The sequence below is a fragment of the Archocentrus centrarchus genome, chromosome 10 (assembly GCF_007364275.1).
Source record: "Archocentrus centrarchus isolate MPI-CPG fArcCen1 chromosome 10, fArcCen1, whole genome shotgun sequence".
Classification (NCBI taxonomy): domain Eukaryota; kingdom Metazoa; phylum Chordata; class Actinopteri; order Cichliformes; family Cichlidae; genus Archocentrus; species Archocentrus centrarchus.
Genome location: NC_044355.1, coordinates 18203417 through 18228570, shown reverse-complemented (window position 1 = coordinate 18228570; position 25154 = coordinate 18203417). Strand labels below are relative to the sequence as shown.

Here is a 25154-nt window from a genome sequence, read left to right as displayed (position 1 = left end):
CCCGGCTCAAAGTCATTTTGACAAGGAAGTCAGAGCCAATTTCTAGGGGAGGAAAAACGGGGGAAAGAGTGAGAACATTAAAGATAAATAAACTGCAATATTATCTGATTTAAAGATAATCTGTAAGAAGATTCAAATCCCAGTTTTAAAATCTTTCTTTGGTTGGAAATTTTAATAGCCATCAAATGTATTTATCTTTAAGAGGCAACTCTGGCTGTCCTTCCTGCACTGGATTCCAACACAGGGGACTCACAGGAAATGATGGATATATTGCACCCCTTTGAAGTACAAAATTTGATTCATTGTCAATGTTTTAACATTAGAATAGTCTATTTACAAACAAAATAGGCTAAAAAAAAAAATCACACTATCTGATTTATACTCCACCCCTGAAAGTCACATTCACCCATCTGCTACCCCAGCTCCATCTCCCCAAAAGACTAAAATCTCAAAAAAAAAACCCCAAAAAAACAAAAGACCTATTCAAATTCATACACCGGTTACTACTCACTCAGTGGAGGCTTTGCGATAGACTACAGGCTCCAGGCCCCTAAATTGGGTAAGTGGCTAAAAATGGATGGACATATTCACCACTAGCTCAGATTCACTAAGTGTGATATTTCTTTGTTTTTGGCTGACACGGTGGTGAGATGGTTAGCACTGTTGCATCACAGCAAGAAGGTCCTGGGTTTGAATCCGCTGGCTGGGGCCTTTCCGTGTGGCGTCCCTGTGTCTGCATGGTATCCTGGCTCCCTCGCACAGTCAAAAGACATGCATGTTAGTTAAACTGGTGATTCTAAATTAGCCATATATGTGAATGTGAGCATCAACACTGTGTAGGCCCTGTGATAGATGGGCTATCCAGGGTGTGCACTACCTTCTGCCCTAAGTCAGCTGGGATAGACTGGCACTCCTATGATACAGTAAGCCATTAAAAAAAAAAAAATGAATAGATGGACTGTTTTGGAATTTGGATCAGAAACCCAAATAAGATGCACAATAATTTAGTTTGACCTGCCAGTTTATTCTGTCATGTAGACCTTTTTCAGTCGACAGCTGCTGGTGGTGGTTAAAGGTGCAACAGCACAAAAGCTTGAAGGCTGGTCTGAGATCTGAGAAATAGAAACTAGAGGAGAAGAGAGAGAGAGACAGATGGTTGAAAGTCATGGAGAACATGCTGAGAAATAGAGGTCAAAAGGAGAATGCAGGGGTACAGAAAAGTTAGCCATGCTGAATGAGCAGAATAAGCATAGAAAATACATACAAGCCCACATGGACAACCGTGAGCCAAAAACTGGGGTTATCAGATTGTCTGGGAATCCTTTCAGAAATCTCCCAGAGTTCTGAGCAATGGTGAAGTCTGGAGAAAGTGAGGGATCACAGAGGGAATGTGGGTAATATGCCAAGGGAAGCAAACTAACTTTTCTCTGGTGTCAGCACTTCTGTGGAGGATGATCTCTCTCCCTCTCATTGCTAAAGGATGACACACATGGCAGGAGAGGGAGAGTATACACATAAGCTGCTCACTGACGACAGACACACACACACACACACAAAGAGCACGGCACTCACGACATGCCAGCTCGCTTTGTAATTGTCTCAGTGTGATTGTAACCACAGCTGCAGAGGAGTATTACATAAAAGCAAAGACCTTCAGTAGTTCAACTGGCTGTGCGAACCATTGTTCAGTTATAGCTATTAAACACTCCTCAGTTGGAATAAACTGAAATGTTTCAACACTTCAAACTGACCCTGATATGATTTTCATAGGTTTTACTTATTGGTTATTATGCACTTACAGTATCAGCATTGCTCCTACACAGAACAGTCTGGATTGCCTACATGCATTTGTATTAATGCATTTGACTAAATGTTAAATGACAAATTATCTCAGTACTTTTCATGACCACAACAAGGAAACATTAATCTTGAACATATCAAGAAACAGAAAAAAATATGCAGAGCATTTGCTGTTATTGCTGTTTCATGCCCGACTACATAAAAGTTTCTAATGACCTCTCTTCTTCTGCTACTGAAGTGTAATTTTTCATCTGTATGTTTAAAGTGACAATCTTTAAGGCCTCAAGTTAAAGTGGACATATGATGCAAAAGCATTTTTGCTTTTGAATAAAATTACATGCCCCTCAAAATATGAGAAAAGATAATCTCCACAATTGTGGTCAGTTCCATAAACCAGGAAGAGCACGTCTGAATCAGCTTTCTTTTTTTTTGCAGCACGCTATGATATCAGAACAGTCTCACCGTACAACCTCCAGCTGGAACAGAACCTTTGCTAAAAGCACTTTCTTTACAGTCTGACATTTTTTTAAATTAATTTTAAATACTTGCTAGAGCTGCTTTTGCAGATTCTCTATAGTCAGTCTAAGACCCCACTCACAGAAGGCCTAGAGACCAGCTGGAGACCCCCTGGTAACCACCTTGTCACTCGGCTAGGGAAAATTCCTCAAACGGATAGCCAGTGGTTGCAGGAGGTTGTTTGCTAGGTGAAATTGGTTCCTAAGAGGTATACGGTGCTGTACTGAAAATCTCCTTGTGGTTATTTTGATCTCTAGCAGATTGCCACAGTTGCCTGCAATTTGCCTTAGACTACTGCAGCTTTATTAAATGGAGACTAATAATGATCATATTACTATGCAGGAGTTTGTCTCCTACCACTACTGTATTACCCAAACACATATGATTAAAAGTCAGGGATCAACAGTATGTCAACCACAAAATGACCCATCTGGATTTGACGGTCATTCCGGGTCAGCGCGTGCAGTAACAGAATGACAAACGGGTATTTTCATCTCCTTCTAAGCTCTAATCGGGCCTTGTTTTCTCCTCCCTCTCTCCATCCTCTCATCTTTACGCATTCGCCACTTTTATTCAAGCTAAATCTGAGCACATCAGAGTAATGCTACGAGACATATCAGCCAGCTCGGTGGAAGCAAAGACACAGGAAGAAAGAGATGATTGCAATTTCTCTTCCCTGTGCGCTCTCTTATCTTTCTTCATCACATTACAAACAAATGCATTAAAAAAATAACAACACTTAAGTAAAATGTTAATCATAAGCAAGATTTTCCAGAGTCATGACTGCATTGGCTATCTTCAATGCTTGCATTATAGCCTTTGTGGAATGAACAGGCACAGAGCTGTGCTTTATTCAATTAAAGTCCCTAGGGGCGCAGCGGCAAATGAACTGCAGCCTAACAACTCCCACCACTACACATCACCCTGCTAATCAGGCAGCAGCAATAAGGGACACACTCTGACATTTTCAATCTCGCTACATAGATATTTGAGCTTTACTGGTATCATGCAAACAGAAACTTACTCATTAAAATGCTGAATTTATACAAGCTGCAAACAGAAATCTAAACAAAATATGTGACCGACTTCATTTCCAGTGAAATGAAGAATGTGAATTTGTCAAGAATTACCTGTGAAGCTTAGCTGAAGGCACCTGCAACAACAAACTAACATTCAACTTTAGTATGTAACCCTGTGCGAGTTGGATGTAAAATCACGTGCATGAAAAAAGATAAAGAATTGTGATTAGAATTGTATTTTACATCATAACACATGCTGTGCATCTAAAGAATAAAAAAAAGCCACAGGCAGCTTGCATGTGGCTTTTTTCCTTTTTAAAAGGACAAACCCCTACACTACACAGAGACTAATAATTTTGCTTTTGAGGATCATGTTTACTCTAGTAAGTGCTACACGCAGGACGAGGAATCTACTGTAATAGCGCTGAATGTGTCTCTATCTCCACAGGGATGAGCCTCTCATTCACATGAGAGGCTCCATTAACCTCTGAATCAGCTGCTTTAGTATTACATCCTCTTTGCACAAACATTCCTACATTAACCTACACGCTTTTTCAATGACTGGTTTATCATCCGGTGGACCATTATATTGCAATTTGAAGTCTCCGTACACCCACGCAGGCGCTTTAAGTTATTTTGGCTGATTATGGCTAATCTCACGTTTATGCTGGGTTGAACTGCAGTGCAGGTCAGTAAACTCAGTGTACTTATGAAGGTTATTTGGTTCCAGGCTGCCTTGCCTTAACAACTGAATGTAAATTATCCTGGGAGGAACCATAATCAGGCAAAATAACATTTCTTTTATTTATTTTTACCAGCACTGTGCAAAAGCTTTAATCCTAGAAAACAATGTCAAAATATTCCACAAAGCATGCCATCATGGCAGCTTTTTTTTTTTAGGCAGTGGCTCCAGCGCTTTTCTGAGGAGTGCCAGATTTAACACAGCGTATGTGGTGTGCATTTGTGGTGCATGTTTGCGGCACTGTGACAGTAGTGGGAGGAAGGAAGTCACACACCATCTCATCTTCCTTGAGCGTCTGTCCCTTAGGTTGGCTGCTTATATAACTGATGTTAAGACAGAACGCTGGCCACCTCCAGGGAGGTATGTGGCACGAAATTGTAGTTACACAGTACCTGCTGCCTTGTGCCAGCCCTGTGATGAAGCCTGCACGCATAAAAATAACGCATCTTATTGTATTACTCTTGTACATTTATAGTCCAGCTAATTACTTTTGGTTATTAGATCAATAATATGCATTTAAACCTGAGTGAACATTAAAAGCGATAATTTTTTTGTTCTTATTCACCATGAATGCTTCACTGTTTTGTCTGTTTTACAACTGACTAAGCCTCGACAGCTGTATGATGTAATTACAATGCCTGAATAAGTTCTAATGTCATCATGCAGACATGAACATGCTATAGAAATACACCAGATGTGGATCTGAGTCTCCAGTATGGCTTTGCTCTGTCCTTCACACAGCTTCCTGCCATACTGGAAGATTTTTGGAAGCAGAACATTTGGTCTGTACAGGCTGCTTTTTATAATGCTCAGTGCTGTTCCTGTGTCTGACTTCCAGCCCTCCTCATCTGCTCTGTGTAGCTTGACGCAACTTCTGTATTTTTAGTATAACAGAGAGAAGAGCCCCTTCTTGGACACTTCTGAAACAGGTTGCTGCATGTCTGCTGGAATCACAAGCACTATCTTGAGGTGTAGTCACAGCTGGAATGCATCATCTCTCCATTATATTCATCATCTCCTCAAAACACTGGGGATAAAAAAAAATCTATCTATCTATCTCTATCTATCTATCTATCTATCTATCTATCTATCTATCTATCTATCTATCTATCTATCTATCTATCTATCTATCTTAATTTTAAAATTAAGATAGATAGATTAAATCTATAATTCTAAAAGCTAAATCACTAATCTAGCTGATCTTTTCAATACCGCATTTCATTTAACATTTACTCTTTAACCTTCAGCACCAGTTATATGACTAGATGTGAATTCCTCACTAAATGCCCACATTTGAAATGGTCATCATGAACTGCACAATCAGCCAGCATGGTTGCACTAAAAGAAGCAAACACACACAAACACACAGACACACCAATGAATTTGAAGAAAATCCATGTTTAAAAGACCATATATGTGGTCGAATTCACCCTCAATGGCAAAGCTCTGAATATTTGAACACCACACCAGAGGCAGTACAGAGGCTCACAAAGGTGCTAATCTTGTCAGAGCACTATGATCACCATGATATAGTGACACTCTCTCAATCACTAGGGCTGTAATAACACTCTACCCCTTCATCCCTGTAAGGCTTCCCTTCTCTTCCACCTCATCTTCACCTCACTCACTCTCTCTCTTTGTCTTGCAAGCAGACAGACACCCACACACAGACACACACACACATGCACACAGACAGACTGCGTGTGGGTCAGTGCGGCACCGGTGGCTGCATGACTGGAACAGAGGTCGGCCCGCACCCTGCTATTATCCCCAGAGACCTGTTCAGTTTAAAGGCAGCGCTGTGGCGCACTGAGTGACAGCTCAATGGAAGGCCTGCTGGGAGCTTACAAGCAGGTGAGGAGTCAGACAAACCAGAGGGAGAACACACACAGAGGGACATAGTGCAGGCAACACTGACAAATACACACCAGCAGACATATAACACGAATGCTGTTAGTTGGCTGTGAGTTAAACAAGCAAGGATAAAACTGTCAATGCAATGAAAAGCACACATACATGCAGGAACACATGACTGCACAACACATGCACACACACACACACACATATGCTGAGTATGGTAATAAGGCAGTCATGTTCTTCAGGGATGGAGCCAGTGGCCACAGAGAGGGAGAGAGGAAGCAGCTGGCTGTTAAAATGCTTCCCCTCCTAGCACTGTAATTTCCTCCCAGAGGCCCACCTGGCCAACACTCATTCACACATATATACTGTATCTGTGTGTGTGTGTGTGTGTGTGTGTGTGTGTGTGTGTGTGTGTGTGTGTGTGTGTGTGTGTGTGTGCAGTGCATACATCATACATGTGAGTGTATTTTCACACCTGTATATGTGTTTCTTCTTTAGTTCTGCTTGACTGCGCACGCCTGTGTGTGTGTGTGTGTGCGTGTGTGTGTGTGTGTGTGTGTGTGTGTGTGTGTGTGTGTGTTTATGCTGTCACTAATGTTCATGGCTGATTCAAAGTGGATCCCTGCTGCACAATATAACACCCATATTATTATACAGCATTACAAGTTATTACAAACACGAGGCGCATATTACAGAGGCAGCTATTGGCACAACATCTGAGACTACTATCTTGTTATTGCCATTTTATGTTCTGAGAAAAAAAAAAGGGAAATATTGTTGGAAATTTTTTTATATAAATTTAAAAACTTTCCATTTAAGCTCAATATACTTAATTTGGACTGCTAGCTTTAGTTTTGTAGCTCCTATTTTAAAACACTGCGGTTCTCAAATTCATCAGTTTGCTGCCAGATTTTGGGTTTTCCCTTCTATAGATGCTCAGCCTTGGAAAATGACTTTGTTTACATAGGTTGCACATGTTGAAACCTCTCCTCTAGAACCACTTCTTTCAGAGCTAAATACACCAGCCTAAAGACACGGGTCAGACAGCTCATTTCATTCAGCTAAGCTTAAATAGCCATTTTATTTAAGGGTGAATGGAAGACAGTGCTGAAATGGGATTATGTTGCTTCAGGGAACTGTGCCAGATAATGCAAATTGACAGAAGCATTAATCTGCTAGTTAAAAGTGAGATGGGCGATGTTTCGAGGGACTTGATTGTGCAAATACAATGTACTGTGTCTGCTAAGCTGTAATTGCAGGAAATTTGTGAAATTTGTCTATTAAGATACTGTGATCAGGCAACAGACACATGCATATGAATATGCAGAATCTGTAGGCAAGGGACAAATGTTTGGTACTAGAAGCTTTCTGGGTTCCTTTGTAGCCCGAGAATTAAGTTACTGACAAAGTCTGAGCAACTTTGGTTACGAGCAAATAGTCTATTTGGAGAGAAAACAAACAAAGGGGCTCAGCTGACAAAGTGGGTTGTTCTACCACTGGAAGATCAGTGGATTGAGCCCTGACTCCTCAATCAGCTCAAGTATCTTTGGGCAGTTGCCCCAGTGAGAGTGTGCATGAATGAACCTCAGACTGTGTTTGAACCAATAATAATTTTGTGTGGAGTTTGCATGTTGCCTGTGTGGGTTCTTGCTGGGTACCCCCGGCTTCCTCCCACAGTCCAAAGACATTTAGGTTAACTGGTGATTTTAAGTTGTGTGTCTGTATATGCTAACCTTGCAGTAGATTGGCGACCTGTCCAGGGTGGGATAACAGGAAACAGGTTTGATATGGCATCACTTAGTAGCATGGAAGTCAAACTTTTTCTCTTCATGTATTTAAGCTTGTGGTCCAAAGCAAAGGAGATAAATATGACTCAAGAAAGCACGAACATGGCCTTCCAAGCATTTCCAGGTGGCTATTTGGGTTTTCCATCAAGAGGCACACCATAATGCAAAGTGTCTGCTGGGGGCCCCGGTTACACACTGAAGATGAGTTCAGGCCATTATGAGTTGCGTGTGTTCACATCTCTAAGTGCTTAGTCATGAGTCGCCTCTAAAAACCCTTGCACCATGTGGCTATCCTTGTGACAGACCAGCAGAGATGCAACGGGGGGTGAAGGGGTTTTGAGCAAAAAAAAAAGAAAGAAAAAAAAAGGAGGCGTAAGTGGGAGAGTGAGACAGAGAAAGATATAGAGAGAAAGTGGGACCCAAGGGAGCCTCCTTCATTTTCTGGATGTGGGAGGCAGACATTAAGCTACAGTGACTAGCACTACTGGCCTCTGTCTGACCCTCTCCAACTTCCTCTTAGCTCAGGCCAAGACTGACACGTCATCATATCGGCACTGTGCAACGTGGCACACAATAACAACACAACAACGCCAGTCTAACAAGAGCTCACATCAGCCCTGAATGCTAAAGCGCATTAGGGTACACCATAAAACATACAAGAACACAGAATATCATCGCCTGTGGGGTAAAACAAAACAGGCTTTGTATGCATGTATAAAACCCCACGTAGCTGCCTCAGCCCTCTGCCCGGTGTCAGCCCACTAGCTAATTGCAGACATTTTCCCCCAAGGCTGCAGGGAGTCTTTCTGCCTTGAGAACAAAATATCAAACTTGAGAACAAAATGTCAGAGAAAACAAGGGAGCTGCAATGAATTACACTTATGTTATGTGTATAAGTACAAAATGGAGCTAAATGATACCACACAAAGAGAATGCTGGAGCAAAGCATCAGCTGGATTGCATTGAATTCAGTAATAATACAGGAAACAGTAACATTAATGAAGAGTATTTATGTGAGATTTAAACACAGGTAAAAGACTACATGAAGAGCATTATGGGAAAAAGCCCTCTAGTAGTCCATCTGTTTGGGCATGTCTCAGTGCCCTGGACAAAACACTGCACTAACACAAAAACACACACACACACACACACACACACACACACACACCACACACACACACACACACACACACACACACACACACACACACACACACACACAAGTGTGTTTTGCTATCTTTGTGGGGAATTTCCATTGACTTCCATTCATTTCTACAGCCTAAACCTTACCTTTACCCTTTTCCTAACCCTAACCATCACATACCTAACCCTAACCCTAACCTAAACTCAATTCATACCTTAGCCCTAACTCTGACCCCTGACCCAAAAACAGGGTTTCCCCTTGTGGGGACAAGGTTCCAGTCCCCACAAGGAGCAATTGGTCCCCACAACGTAGTGTGTCAGGAAAATTGTCCCCACAAGGTATTATAAACATACGCACACACACACACACACACACACACACACACACACACACACACACACACACACACACACACACACACACACACACACACACACAGGACAGTCCTGCCTCCCAAGACTAGACACGTAACTACACCCTTATTGCCCGGCCTCTGGAACGAAGGAAAGCCAGGTGAGAATTTGTCTGGGGCACAAAGCAGCAAACAAAGCAAACTCTGAGAAAAATAAGGGAGTGCAAAAGAAAGGAAAATTAGCTGAACAGAAGGACATTGATGAAAACCACAGATAAAATGAGATAAAAGTAAGTTATGGGGCGGCGGGGGTGGGGGGGTGGGGGGTGACAGATTGAAAGATGGGGCTCTGCCCACCCAGCAAAAAAAAAGAAAAAAGAAAAGAAGAAGCTTTACTGTCACTGTGCAAGAATACAACAAAACTTGGAAAAGAAGAAAGTGTGGCAATCCTTCCCTTTGTATTGCCCCAGCAATTAATTGATAAATGTGTCACATTAATAATAAAGCTTGCTCTCTCCACTTAGGACATTGATTCACACCTTCTCAACTTATGGTGCAAGAAACTGATCAATCTCACTGCTTCTTCATCTCTCTCTCTCTCTTGAGCTCCTCTATTACCTTGCTAAATATAACTTCCTTCCCTCTGTCTTTAGCCAGGAAATGAGTCCAGCATTCAATATCTGGCTGTGAATTACACAAGCCCAGCATAGGAGATCTTCAGAAATGATTGATCTATTATTAATTAATTTGCTAATGTCCCTGATTGATCTACAGGTGGGGAGTGATTGTCTGACAAAGAGAATATGAGGGGAATACAAGAGGAGAGCAAAAAAGATTTGATTTCTTTTTAACTTGAGGAGGGGGAAGAAGCCAAGACAATCTATACTGTGCTGCTTCTATGTCCGTGCAGCGCTGATATTACAGTGATATGATGTAACAAATGGAAGGTAAACCTTGTGTTTACATAATGTTGCGGTCTAGAATAGCTAAGACAAAAAAGATAAAAAGGAAAAGAGAAACAAAGAGGGCGATCCACATCAAATGCTACAGGGAGCAGCACATGCCTGCTTGTCTGTCTGTCTGTCAGTCTGTCTGTCTGCTTAGCCTTGAAAATCCCAGCACTCAAAGCCAGACGACCACAGAACTCATGCCCACGCCGTACACGCACGCACACAGACACACGCACACACAAACGCACGCACACACTAGCCTGTTCTATCCTACGCTATTGATCTGCACCCCACTCTTCATTAGAAAGAGAGATTCAAAGGCAGCAAGGAGCAGTGAGACGTGTTGTGTGTGCCCGTGTGTCTGCGTGGATGGAGCGTGTGTGTTCGCAAGTGTAAATATATGATCAAGGGAGTTGTATAAGCTGTGTGTGGTTACATCCTGTATATGTGTGTGTTTTTGTAAAGTTTTCCTTTCTTTCTTTGTTTTTTTTTTTTTGTTTTTAACCCATATGCATGTGTGTATGGATGTGGATGTACTGCCAGGTATCAGTAACAGTGGGAACAGATCTGTGTTACTCTAATGCAGTCTGTCCTCACTGGGTGTTCCTATGGAAACTCTCTGTCTCTCTCTGTATATTATTAGACGTTCTTGAGTCAACTGCTCAGAATAGGAAGACACAGATCTCATCTATTGCAATGCACTCGCTATAAAGTCCTTCGACTCACACCTGTACAGCGCAGCAGTTTCCTTAAAATTATTTTCACTTTAGTGATTATTTGAGATGCTGACTCTTGAACTGGTCAGTTTATTAACTCGTAGGCATCAGATCAATCAGAGCAACTGGAGGGTCACGTCTACTGACACAGGCCTGAGGCGTGCAGGGCAATAGCAGCATTCTATTCTCTGGTAAATTTTCCATTTTTATTTGATTAATGTTTTTAGCAAAAAATTCAAAAAAAAAAAAATAACACTACCTTGCAAAAAAAAAAAAATACTCACATACCTCCAAACAAAACAAAAACAAAGAAAAGCAGTAGTAGTAATTATTGTAATGTGTTAGAGGCTAATTAGTAGAAGCTTACACAGCAGATTCTGATAATGATGCATGCTTTGCATTTGCTTTAAGTCAATATACGAACAGTATTCTCAGTATTTTCTCTACAAAATAATTCTGTGGTCACTATATTTGCATAATTTTGTCAATGGTCAGACAGTAAGTAAGTTTCATGCTAAACAGAGGTGATATTAAAAGTATAACTTTCTGCTTTATTGAGTAGTGTTGTGTCTGTGGATAAGAACAAACTAAATAAGATTGTAAATATGTCCGGCTACATTCCAGGTCAACAATAACAGGGCACTGTGGCGGAAAGAGTGAATTTTTCCACCACGATCCTCAGCAGTGCATTATACCCTCTCTATGGCAAATACGAGTTAGCACAAGCTAGTCTGGCAGTCCCAAGCTGGGATCAATGGAAAGGTTACATCAGGGAGGATGTGTTTGATAAAGCTGCTAACCTCACAGGGATATTGTAATCGGGTGAACAAAGCAAAGTTGTTGTTGACTTTGTAAAGCAAAGTCTACAACAACAGTTAAAAGTTGAGAAAACTCATAAACTGAATCGAGTTTTACAGTGTAACTCTGTAAGGAAATGTGGGTGATATGAGATTTGGGTCCACATTTTTTTGCACATTCGTTGACTGTTGTGGAGCACTTTGTTGTTAGATGTATGACACAGACGACACAGACACAAAGATTGATGTAAAACCAAAACTTAAAATGTGCAAGTATTACAAAACCAAACCAAATCAAATTGATGAATAACAGGATTTATACAATTCTATGTGGACCTCAAGCATCTGAGTACATAATTTGCCTTCCCTTCCTCTAATTCATGCCAAACTTTTATATTTTGTTCCCTAAAATAATTCCATTCCTGTTGTTTCAGTTTATCGATTTCATCTGCAGAGTGGAAAGTAGAGGCGATCACGATGAGAAACCAAAGACTTGAGAACCAGCTTTTAATTATTAAGGGAGCCAAGGCAGCGTATAATTCTGTACAGGAACAGGGCGGTACCTTACCAGTGACACGTGTGAGTCTCCATATGTTACTCCTTCCTCACTGGAAAACTAGTGCAGTGACATGAAGATGTGTTTGAGGGTGTGTAGGTGTAATCTTTTTGACAGTCGGGCGCACTTAGACTGTGACTCACTGTCTTTGCACACAATAGGTTGATATGATTATATAACTAGGTGAGCATTTGGGAAGAGTTTATTTAATGGGAGAACAGCTTGGATTGTGCTTCAGGATGTATTGCGGAGAACACAAACTGTGTTTTTGCATGACAAAAATCCCATTTGCAAAACTTACCCGGGTTTAAAATTCAGTGTGAATGACTAGGAATTACTTTGAAGTCAGCGTTACTGAATAACTTCCACATGTGGCTAGTGCCAGTATAAATGGAGAGGAGAGTGTAGAGTTGAATTGTGCATGAAGAGCTTCAAAAGTAGAGGATGGCGCAATGGGAACTAGAGACTAACCTCTGGAGTGGTAGTCGGCTGCTGCACCGCTGATGGGCACTTTCTTAACGGCTGAAGAGCGATAGACGATGTGTGTCCTTCCTCCTCCTCCCTCCTCCTCCTCTTCTATCACTCCATCGCCCCTCTCGACTGGCTCGATGAAAAACTCCTCTCGCTCTGTCTTGATCATACCAGCCTGAAAAGGAAACACGACTCATTATATCACAGTAATGCTTATCAGTCCCTAACATGACATCCAGCTTCTTTTCATCCGAGATATGCCTCCATCCTTCACCTCTCTGATAGTCTAAAGAAAGAAACGAAGGAGAAGAGAAGGCCAGAGCAGTGATCCCTCCTGGGGGCCCCACAGAGATCCAGAGTGACACCTGGCATCTAAAATGGCCAACACAAGAGCAGGAGATGAGACTGTCCCACTCCCATCCTCCACTAACACATCCTGTCAGGTAATTCCCCATGTCCCCTTTGCACACACTCACACAACACACATCAGCTGGGCTCAGATGCAAACTCACAGGAAATGTGCATGAGAACAGGAGCGAGGAAGAAGAGATGGGGGCAAGTAAAGAAGAATACACAGAAAACACACACACAAAAAGGAGTTGTGTGCACATACATGGGGAAAACAGGCACTGGGAAAATTGCCCGTCACTCTCTCTTATTCCATCTGTCTGTTTAAGACAACTGGTAATTACCAAGGCAACGCACTGCTGTAGAGGGAAGAGAACACACAGAGAGGATCGGGAGGCTTTTGAGAGGAAGAGAGCAAAAGAAAGAGAGTGATAAATGAAGGGAAAACATTGATACGATCAGCATGTGCTTCTATGTTTTTCCCTTCGCTCTGACAGCAGAAGGAAGATATGATGAGCAAGTTGAAGACAGGAAAGTGAGCTGATGATGGAAAAAAAAAAAAAGCATGCGTTACAGACGAATGTGGAATAAATAGCTGCGTGTGTACTGTACTGCATAGAGATTAGCTGAAGCAAGTGGAGTCAGAAACCTCACAATGACTACTAACACCTCAAATAAAAACAGGCAGTCAATTAAGCCCTGATAGTGTCCGGGTGGGGAGGTGGGTGTGTGTGTGTGATCAACATAAACAAATAAAAAGCAGGCCCCAAATACAAGCCAGGATAGAAACAATCTCACCCTGCAAAGTACTGCCAACTTTAAATGCAACATATGCCAGTAACTGTTACACCATGAAGGCTTATTGAGAAAACAGGGGTTTCTGTCCACTGAAACGCTAGGGCTCTTAATATGAACACGTTATATAAAGTAAATGGTCTAGTTCTTGTATAGAGCTTCTCTACTCTAGCTAGTACTCACAGCGCTTTATACAACATGTTTGCATTTACCCAATCACTGCTTTCTATATCAAAGCGCTTTCTATCTAACATTCACAGCTGCACAACTTGGGGTTCAATATCTTGCCCAAGGATACTTTGGCACGCAGACTGGAGAAGCCAGGACTTGAGCCACCAACCTTCCGATTCATAGATGACCTGCTCTACCTCCTGAGCCACAGCCACCTTGTAAAATGTACCGTAGCAGTCTGAAGGCAGTCTGAGTAGAAGTTCCAAGGTTTGCAGTAGTAAAACTTCTGGACATTCTGGACATTCTCTAAACTGTTTAGGAAGCTATATCATAATAACTTGTGTTTTGGTTCCATTATGATTCTCATCTTAATGTTATTTATATATATATTATACAGCCCCAGTCAAACTCACCCATTCATATGAATGGGTGTCACCTTTGAATGCAAATGTGTGTGTGTGTGTGTGTGTGTGTGTGTGTGTGTGTGTGTGTGTGTGTGTGTGTGTGTGTGTGTGTGTGTGTGTGTGTGTGTGTGTGTGTGTGTGAGTAGTTTATGAGTCCATAAGGGTCCATGTAGAGGGACCTCAAGAACCTTCAGTCATAATATAAAATTAAAATAAGCTTTGATTGTTTATATGATCAGTGCATGCATCTGTTTGAACTGTCTATAAAAGAGATTTTCTAGAACTTTTCAGAATTTTCTAGTGATTCATTATTATACTATATATATTTACTCATAGCTGATGAATTTAGTTGGTGTAATATACAGTGTGTCTTGTCCACTACACTGTAAGAATACAGCTGATTAGACTTCACACTGTTTGAGAAAAAAGAGAAATAATACATACACTACATTTTTCATTATTTTTTACATTTCTTAAGTGCAATCATAAAAAAAAACAATTTTATTGGCTACATCTGTAGCAGTAATGTTTCTATAGTAGAATACAGGGAGTCTAAATGCATCAAATCTCAGAAATATGCTTGGTGGAAACAAGAATACATACTATTTATTGACTCCTTTCCGCACTATCAGAAATGGAGAATATGAATTTGTATGCTCCTGGTATTCCTCAGAGAGGCTGATTTGAGAGGATATTAGCAAAAGTTGCCCCTTAGAAATTAAAAGGTGCTGTTTTTCATGCTCCTTTCCATTCCTTTCTCTGTCTGCCTCTCTCCTTCTCCCTGCCAGTCTGATGCTTTAGTCCCAGAAGGATGTTGACAAGTCACTGACCTGCCTCCCCTTTTCGCTTTTTCTCTTTCTCTTTCCTCCGCTCTCTCTTCTCATCCCTCTATTTTTTCGAGCTACGGTGCAGCATTCTGATTGGATCTGATGGATCTGCGATGGTGCATGCCTTCCCACTCTAGAATACCAAGCAGCCGGGAGAGGAGAGCCGTGTCAAAGAAAAAAGATGACATGTGGGACTGGGAGACATGCTTAGATCAATCAGAGCTTGCATAGTGGGGGTGGTGGGTCGGAGAGAGGGGAAGGTGTGTGAACATATAAGAACTGGACAAAACCACTGAAAAAGTGATATGAATGCACACATTTCAATAGTGAAAAACACTGTCTTCATCTCCTCTAAAGCATGAGCAGCCAAGGGGATTACAGGGAGGCTTGTCCAAATACTTTCTCTGGAAGAAGCAAAAGTTCACTTTCATAGGCAGTATACCATCAGCTGTGATGTCACTATAAGCAGAGTCATTCAAAGATGGGACTGAAAATGGTGAAAAGCAAAAATCAGGCTCTGCTCTACTAGCTTCAGTAGTTAATTAAATCTTTCTTATTTGAAATGTATTTTATTAGTCTTCATGAAAAAAAAGCAGGTGTGTTACTATTCGTCTCCCTGTTGTAAGACAAATCAGCTTCAACTATAACAGTTGCTGTAAGAAACGGAAACTGATTTAATTTGCAAAGGGATTACTTTGAACAACGCCCATGAAAGAAAACAGGAAGAGGAGCAGCACAGAACTCAGTTTTGTCAATTTCCATAAAACTCACAAATGCTCACAAGACATTTAAAAAAAGAAAACAACAACGTTGTAGTCATAATCTCTAAAGTTTAATAACTTCAGCTCGTGCTGCTTTGGCAGGCAGTGCTTTCTCTTTACATTATTCCTGCTTGAATCACACTCATACTTTTAATGTTGAAACAACAAACTACAAAGACTTTAGGAAGCATGGTTTAAATGATTTCTTAACAAATACAGGGAAATTTATCCTCGACTGACACTGCACTGCCTTGAAAAATACAACTGAGCTCTGCTGATTCGATGATCCTGGTAGTCAGTGCATGATGCGTGTGTAATCCGATGACTCTGCGTGACAAGTGTGGATATTGGCTGATGGGTAACTTGTTACTGAAAAAAAATATTGTGTCTGTTTAAAGAACACTGTGTGCGAGTGTCTGTATTCCTCTAAAATTACATAATATCAAAAGCAAATACTAAAATGATGTCATCTGGATCTGTTTAGTTTTTTGTTTTTAACCAAAGTGATCTGCAATATAGCATATTTCCTGCCAACTGGATATTCATCTGCTTTTATGAATTTTTTTTTTTTGCTATTTCCTTTGTAATTGCTGGAGCTTAATAACCATCACCCTAAAACTTGTTTTGCCTGTTCAGGGACTGCTTTAGGCTCAGCTGCCTTGCTAGCGGCTGTTCTCTTATTACAGTAAATTCATTGTGCTCCTTTGGGTGATGAGCCTCAAGACGTTTTATTAGGTTTGACATGTTAAAATTTAGCTTATTAGCTTCCCTCCCCTCATGAGGCACTTAACTCTAACACAATCACTCTCTACATTTTATCATCATTTAAAACCCTTTTATAATCCGTATATTAGATCACACACATAAAGTTGCATTGGATCTGGCTGAAATGGTTATTTCATATGGAGCATTAATATCTATTTGATCATATGAATATAATTATACATATATCACTATATGGTAGTCATATGTGATAGGGCTGTGCACAGTTGTAGCCCCCTGTAGCTGCTGTCGACACTTTGTTTCAATAGACACAAACTTTAAATTAAGGGGTGTGTCATCAACAACAGCAGCTTATTGGAAAAGAAGGATGAAAAATACCCCTCATTTACTTAAACTTATGCCCGAAATGTCATAGTAAATTTTCTTGAAATATCATGATATAATTTTGCGGCTATATCACCCATCCCTAATTCTGGCAGGTACCCCATCTGGGGACTCCATTGATCTAATTGGAAACCAACAATGGTCACATAAGCAGCTTCAAGGAATAAGGAATCTTTTGAGAATCTCCCAAATTACAATGGCATGCTTTCCACAGAGGAAGCAGAGTCTGGGGACGAAAGGGGTGACTTGTCCATCACTGGGGAATAAGCATCTTAGCTATTCATTTAATTTTCAGTGGCTGGGGCTAGATGAGATTCACCCCAAGTTTGTCAAAGTGCCCAATTTTATGTCGCTTTCTTGGTTGCCACATATCTGCAATGTTACGTGAACTGCAGAGCCCATGGATTAGGCAACTGTGGTAGTGGTCCCTGGTCCCCCTTTTCAAGAAGGGAGTAAAGTCCACCTGTTAGTTGATTTCAGGAGGAATGAAAATGTAATGGATTTTTTTTTTTTTTTTTTTTTACAGTTCTGGTACTTCTCTGTGAAAGCTTATTCTATCTCCACACAATATTTCAGATTACCACATTTTGCACAGAATGTTCTGAATGTATTGTGTGACCACGGTAGACAGCCAGCTGTCAAAAAACATGAAGACTGCTGTCATTTGTTTACTGTTGGCTGACCTCTTTGCAAAGGTAAATAAAACTCATAAAGACAACTTGATTGTGTGCACTTCATTTCAGATTTCCACATCAAGCTTGTTATCAAGTGGAAGTGGGATCCCACTTGAAATGGGATCCCATGGCTGATTGGATCCGGGGTCTGAGATGGACAGTGACTGATCATCCTGGAAAAATGCATTTCCAGCCTCTACCTCACATAATTGAGAGCTGCAGAGGATGAGCCTTTTGGATCCCAGACCATCTCCACTGGGATCTTCAGGAATGGATTATATTGTCCTCAGAGGTGAATAAAAAAGGTAAAGGTAAATAAAAAACAGGAAAATTGATTATTTCTCCATCTCCACATCTGGTTTAGAGAATAGTCTCAGGGAGAAAGTAAATTGAGGATTGGGTCCTGCAAAGGTTTCCTGCTGCTGTGACTGCTTTTTCCTGGTTTGAGCAGGACAATCTGGATTCGACAATTGTATCTACTGCAGCACACAGATAAACCTAGGCATTTCTGAACATGGGAAATGAGTCTAACAAAAAAAATATATATATATGAAGAAATAGGTTTCATGTCTCCAAATGTGGTTTATGTGAAAGGAAAATATGGAGAAGGAGATAACAAATTTATGCATGTTTGTATTAAACATTTTAGAGGGAACTTTCAGCATGAGACAACTAATGTAGTTGGATCTCACACTGTCAGTGGACTCTTCCAGTGATTTGTTACTGACCACAGCCCACCATCGGCGGTTTCACATCAACAAGCCTCAGAAAGCACGACCACTTTCACATCAGAATTTTTCCCCCATAGCCCACCGCACCAGACATGCACCTCAAATGCGCCAATGGACAACCCCTACTAGACTTTTAACCTATATCAGAAGCTCAGATTAAAGGAGTCATGACTCAGCCTATATGAGACATTAGCAAACAACATCATGACTGGGATGATGATGAAAATAAGGCATACAGGGAGGCCATGAGAGCATGTCATCTTGACAATCTCCTCAGAGCCCAACGGAAGAAGAAAAAGGACAAAATGGACAAAGAGCTCCATGTGACAGCCCTAAACATGTACCAATCTATCCAAGCTACAGCCTTTGTGCCAGAACTCCTAACAGCAACCATGTATCAAGCTATCTCTTGTAATAGAGGGGACAATATGACCCAGACATCTGTTTTAAGTGCTATCAGAGAGGACATGACGAGCAGCAGTGTTGTCCGTGTTGAGGACTGAGGATGGGTGGAGGCACAGCAAAGACGTCCAACTACTCTGATTTAGACGATGCTTGCGGTTGATGGTACCACACCCAACACACAAACACATATGATAGTATACAGCCTATGTTCACACCTGTAACATAAGTTATTCTGTACCTTCAAGACAAATTGAGAGTTTCCAACTGCTCCACAGGTTAGTGGCAGCTATGTTCGCTCTGTGAGGGCGTGAGGACAAGTGGTAAGAAGAATTTTTATTTTATCAGTTATGTGTAATGATTAATCAAGGAAAATTTAAATGTAAACTTTGTGTTAGAGTCAAATTAGTTTATTACACTGTAATATAATGTGTTGGGTATCACATTAATTTGAACCCCTGAAGGTCTCAAAGTAGTGAAACCTGAAGGAGTTCGAACGCTCACATTTTCAGCTCTGATCAGCTGTTATGAATGGAAACTGTCAGCTGGTAACATAAGTGACCTACTTTTGGAGGAAGCTGGGAAATGTAAACCACACACGCCAAGGTTATTATAGTTAACTACAGTAGAACTAAACTAAACACTAAAACTAGATGTGAAAAAAAGAATTAAAAAATAGGCTTCTGAGGAAAAAAACTAACTGAAATGAACTGGTGAATTTGAAAAACTGAACTAAAATAAAATAAATCTTTCTTGTGACATATGCCCTCCATACCATAATAATTTTAAAAAAAGAATAAAAGTAAACATTTTCAAACAATAAAAAAACTAAACTAAAACGAGGAACCCATTCTGGAAACTAACTGAAGCTAAATTAAATTAAAAACATAAAGTAAAAAAAAAAAAAATGCTAATTAGAAAATGCAAAACTATAATATCTCTGATGCATACACACACACACATGCACACACACAGTACATGTCGTCACATGTCTATATGGGAGCAGACGGTGACTTGGAGGAAAAAGTGCTACAAGGATAAATTTACTATCACTCACTTGTTCTGGTCAAAACATCAATGCACAGTTTAACATGTTTGATGTGTCAACGCTTCTCAGAGACAGATGGGAAGATTTGGGCCCTTTTACACCTGTTTGGTCAAATACAGTGCAGTTCTGCTTGGCGTAGGAAACATCACAGTCAAGCGGTGCAGTGTTTTACATCATGCCATGCTGCTAACTGTTGCCAAAGTTTAAAGAGGGGAGCAGAGTCCAGTCGTTAGTTGAAAACAACTCGACCTGCTCTGCCAGTGCCTTTGATATCCTGTTTGGGAGGCCCCTAGAGATGGGGTGGGTCCCTCCGGCCACTGTGAAAGTGGAAATCTTTGTCTTCTGTGCTATCCCAAATTGACAGACAGATGAAGGATGCCCTCTCCACCTTAACCTGACAACCAACAAGAGCAGACAGTTGACACACCTCTGCAATACCACGTGAAGTTTAAAGTAGAGTCCAGCCATTAGTTGATTTAGCTTTCAGGGGGAGCACAGTTTTTTACTGATCGTGGAACACTGGACCGATTCTTTATCCTTTTAAGGAAGCATTGCAGTGACCAAAAGAATAAGAAATGAGCTTCCTCTGAGCATCTCTCTCAGCTGGCATGGGAATGCCTCAGAGTCTCCCAGAGGGGCTGGAGGAGGTCTGGACTGCTCCCCCGGCAACCTGGACCCCGGTAAGCATCATTAACATAAAGGTTAATGATGCCAAAATTATATGTTTTTAAAAAGAGTAAAACAAATGCAGCTTAAACACCTGAGTAAGCAACCGCCAATGAATTTGAAATGCTAATAATTATCATGAATAAAGAAAGCATTAGCACATACTGCATCGCATATTCACTTCTGGCTCACATTCAAACAATCATTTATGTTCACAACTCAGCAGACTGTGCTGTATATAATGGGTTTTCATTACTCTCGGATAATGAGAGCGTTGAACATTGAGACAGTGACACTAACCACAACCCTCCCTCTGAGACCCTGAAGTCCATCTGAAGAATCCAAATGTGAATCCTAAACACTGCGTGTCGGGTTACAACTGGAGGATCATCTGTATTTGAAACCACACTGAGCTCTATTTGAAGATCTGAAAGGAGTAACTCGAGTCCAGTAAGTGTCACGAGGAGGACGTGAGACGGCAGAGTAGCAGGAAAACAGTGTCGGAGTGGAAGAGCTGATGCTGTGGTGTGGATCAAAGTCACACCCGGCCGGGGCCCTCCAGCCCAGTCCAGTGGCAGTCAGTGTGCGTGCGTATGTTTGATCTGGTGTCATGTGCGGTTGTGTGTGTTTGATCTGATTCATAACCCTGCGACTGCTGGCTTACTTCACACACAGTCGCACACATGCATCCACAGGCAGGCGGAGCAGGCACAGTCACACAAACACAAACACACATCTTCGCACAAATATAGCTTTGATAGTGACTCACTCTCACTGTGTAACCCTCCATTCATTCACCCTTTGAGTCATGAGATAATCAGTGTCATACAATAGTAGAGCTGATTTGGAAAATTAGACACACTTCAGAGAGGCAGATTAAGAGGACACGTCATCGCAAGCATTAATACTGTTTTAATTACTCGCATCAGCAGCAAATTATAGCTTTTGGCTCAGAGAAAACAAGCTCAGAAAAAAAAATTAAGATTTGCATTGTGGACTAAATATGGCTCTGGCAAAAAATGTAAATTTATATAAAATTTATGCAGGCAGAATAACTCAAACGTAGTGTTCAGGGAAGCTAAATATATAAGAAATGTGTGATAAATTCACTGCTTCATGGAGATGGAGCGCAAAAGCACCAGAAGACTTAAGATTAGGATAGATTCATTAAGTGAATTAAATTGTTTTCTTAATGTTGTGAGGAGTGAGGCGTTTTCCCAATTATGTTAATCTGGGATATGGAAGGAGGATGAGGGGAATAAATCCGACACAGCAGAAAAAACATGAATGCAAACGCATTAAACACATAAAGAGAGTAAGGCCTTGCCGTACTTAAACTTTCAGAAAGCCTTTTCCATCCCACCCTGTGTCACACACACTCGCAGGCTGAGTGTGTGTGTGAGTGTGTGTGTGAGTGTGTGTTTGTGTGCGGTATAAGCCAGATGCCAGTGTGATTTAAGCCGTAGAGGACTTAGTGATGCTGCCTCATCCCTGTCACCCTGCTCAGCTCATTACATAGAGTGGTCTCTAAAAATGGCCACTAGAAACAGAAGAAAAAAAACTGCAAGCACACACCTACACCTACACACACACACACACACACGCACACACACACGCATGGCAGCTCTGTCCCAGTCACCCTACATGTCTTCTTTTCTTTTTGCACCTCATTTCTAAATTGTTCATTTTTGACCTACATTTGTGATCACAGTATGTCAGCCAGGCAAACACACACACTCCTTTACTATCTCTCTCTCGCTTTCCCTCCCGCTTACACACACACACACACACACACACACACACACACACACACACACACACACACACACACACACACACACACACACACACACACACCAAGGGTCATTTCAGGTTTTAAATCTTCTCTCAGGCCAACACAAATCAACTGTCAACAATCACAAAATGAAAAAAAAAATTGTAAAAATGAAGCAGCCAAAGGAAGAAGACGAGACACGAGTAAACAGGAAAAGCCCTCTGTGAGTCCCCCACAGCAGCACTCTGGGGCTTTTCTCTGTTAACTCCAGAAACATCTTCCTTCTTATGAATTTGACCCCACTCACTTAGTGAGTTTTCTGTTTCTGGTCACATAATTCTCAAACTTTCCCAAGTTCCTTCATTTCTTCTCTGTCCTTGCTTCTCTCTTGTTCCCTGTGTTGTTTTTTTCCTCCCTTCTTTTTCTTTTCTCTTATTGCATCTCCACTGCTATTTTCTTACAATTCTGTTAGCATCTCATCCTACTACACTCTATTTCTTTCCATTAAGTAAGTGGCAGAGGTCCCCAGATGTCTGAGAGTGAAGACCCAGGTGTTGGAAAAAGGCAGAAGACAGCAGAGCGCAGGCTGTATTATTTTAACAGACTAATAATAGCAGTAGTAAGCCAAACCTGGTTAGTCTGACAGCACAATCTGTGGAAATTTTGGTTTGGGGTCAAAGCGTTGACACAGACAGAAACACAGTTGCTGACAGTCTGGCAGTTAGACCGAGCCAGACAGACAGTTTGGGCTGCCTCAGTGCCCTGTTCTCTCTCTCCCTTTCTCTTGTGTTGTCTCTCTCTCTCCCAATTCCTGTTGTTATTCATCAGGACAGAAGCTCCCTCCCTCTGTTTTCTATCCAAAGAGAGATTATGAATCAGCAGTACAAGGAAGGCAATAGGAGGAGAAGTAAAGACAGAATGAACAGAGGCGGCAGAGCAACAGAAATATGTGTTAACCAGCTGGGTAAAGGTGTTTATTTTCTGCTAAAAATGAGACAATTTAAAAATGTCAGGTGAGAATTAAGAAAAAAAAAGAAAGAAAAAAGACAAGGATTGAGAATGTGGATGGTGTAGAGAAAGGCTGGAGGGAAATTTGGGTCAGTGGCAAGCCATAGAAAGGAAAAACACATACATAAGAGGTCATTTAAAAGCATAATCATAATTAGCTCAATACTGTAATAAAGCAAATATCCTCCTCAGCTTCCCCATTTGTCTCTCTCTCTGTCTGACAGCTTTCCCAGACAACCAAATGTTCTTGGCATGACAAATATCAAGGAGTCAGGACAAGCATGGAGAATGTTTACAAGATTCAATTATCAGAAGCATCCATTCTTGGTCTCTACTGTTGTCTTTGTGGCTCAGGTATTAGCAGAGGGCCTGTAATTCCTGAACAGAGTGTCAGGTTTGACTCAGAGAGCCTGAGGCTCTATATAACATAAAGCTACTCTAATCTCATAGGAAGGTTCATCCCAATCACGAGCTAGTGTGTGGAGAGCGTCTGATGTACAATACTGTCCCAACAACGACAAAATGCTGTTAAGAAAAGCTCAGAACTCCAAACAAACCCTGGGGCGTTGTAGCAAAGACAGCCTCTGAGGAAATGCATGCCTATAGGGCTTGCTATTTGTTTTCACCTTGGAAATGCTAATTATATCCAGTGCAAATTAGGAATTAGGTGAAAAAAATATTAAAACAAATTCAAGAACTTTAAAAGATGAAAATAACGACTTTACAGGTTTCAAGTTAGTTCTGCAGGACACATATGATATGGATGCTGTAGGCTATGAAAAGAGACACACATAAACCCATTTAAAAAAAAAGTCGGGAGGCTGTGTAAAATGTAAATAAAAAGAATGCAATGATTCGCAAATCTCACAAACCCATATTTTATTCACAAACGACCATAGAAAACATATCAAATGTTTAAACTGAGAAAAATTTACCATTTGAAGAAAAACATTAGCTCATTTTGAATTTGATGGCAGCCATGCACCTCAAAAAAGTTGGCAAAAGGCAATAAAAGGCTGGAAAATTAAGTGGTATAAAAAATACATTTTGCTACTTCTTATTTTATTGGCAACAGGTCAGTAACATGACTGGATATAAAACGAGCATCTAAGAGAAGCAGAGTTTCTCAGAAGTTAAGCGGAGCAGAGGTTCACGAGTCTGAAAAAAATCTACAAATCCACAAATTGTGAAACAATTTCAGAATAATGCTCCTCAATGTAAAAATGCAAAGATTGTTATCTGCTCAGACGAATCGAAATGTGAAATTCTGTCTGGAAAACATGGACGCTGCATCCTCCAGACTAAGGAGTAGAGGGACAATCTGGCTTGGTTCAAAAGTGGTGTGGGGGAGCCTATGGAAGTGCAGCCTGCACATCTGGAAAGGCACCATCAATGCTGAAAGGTGCAAACCTATATTTTATTGTTAATAAAATATAGAATCAAAATAAAATATGGGTTTATGACATTACCAAATCAATGCATTCTGCCTTTACTTTTGTTGGAATTGCCATTCCCTCTTGATTCATGATGTACAATCATATCAAAATATCTTGGTAGCACTTTACTGTTAAGCCCCCTGTTTTTTACCATTTATAAGCAGTATACATGATGCGAGATGTACTGTTATAGATTACATGTACAGCACTGAAGAGTCAGCAAAGACCTCTGCAAGCTGAAAAGGACAGAGATGCGATTGAAAGCTGTAGAACAAGGTGTTAAGTGACACTG

At 40.9% G+C, this 25154-nt stretch overlaps 1 protein-coding gene across 1 annotated transcript in view; it reads right to left on the bottom strand.

Annotated features, from left to right (window-relative positions):
• Positions 1-25154, bottom strand: part of LOC115787112 (A disintegrin and metalloproteinase with thrombospondin motifs 2-like) — a 131385-nt gene that overhangs the window by 56051 nt on the left and 50180 nt on the right. The window contains 1 exon segment of the mRNA XM_030739685.1: positions 12711-12885. Within this exon segment, the coding sequence (XP_030595545.1) occupies positions 12711-12885 (175 nt within the window).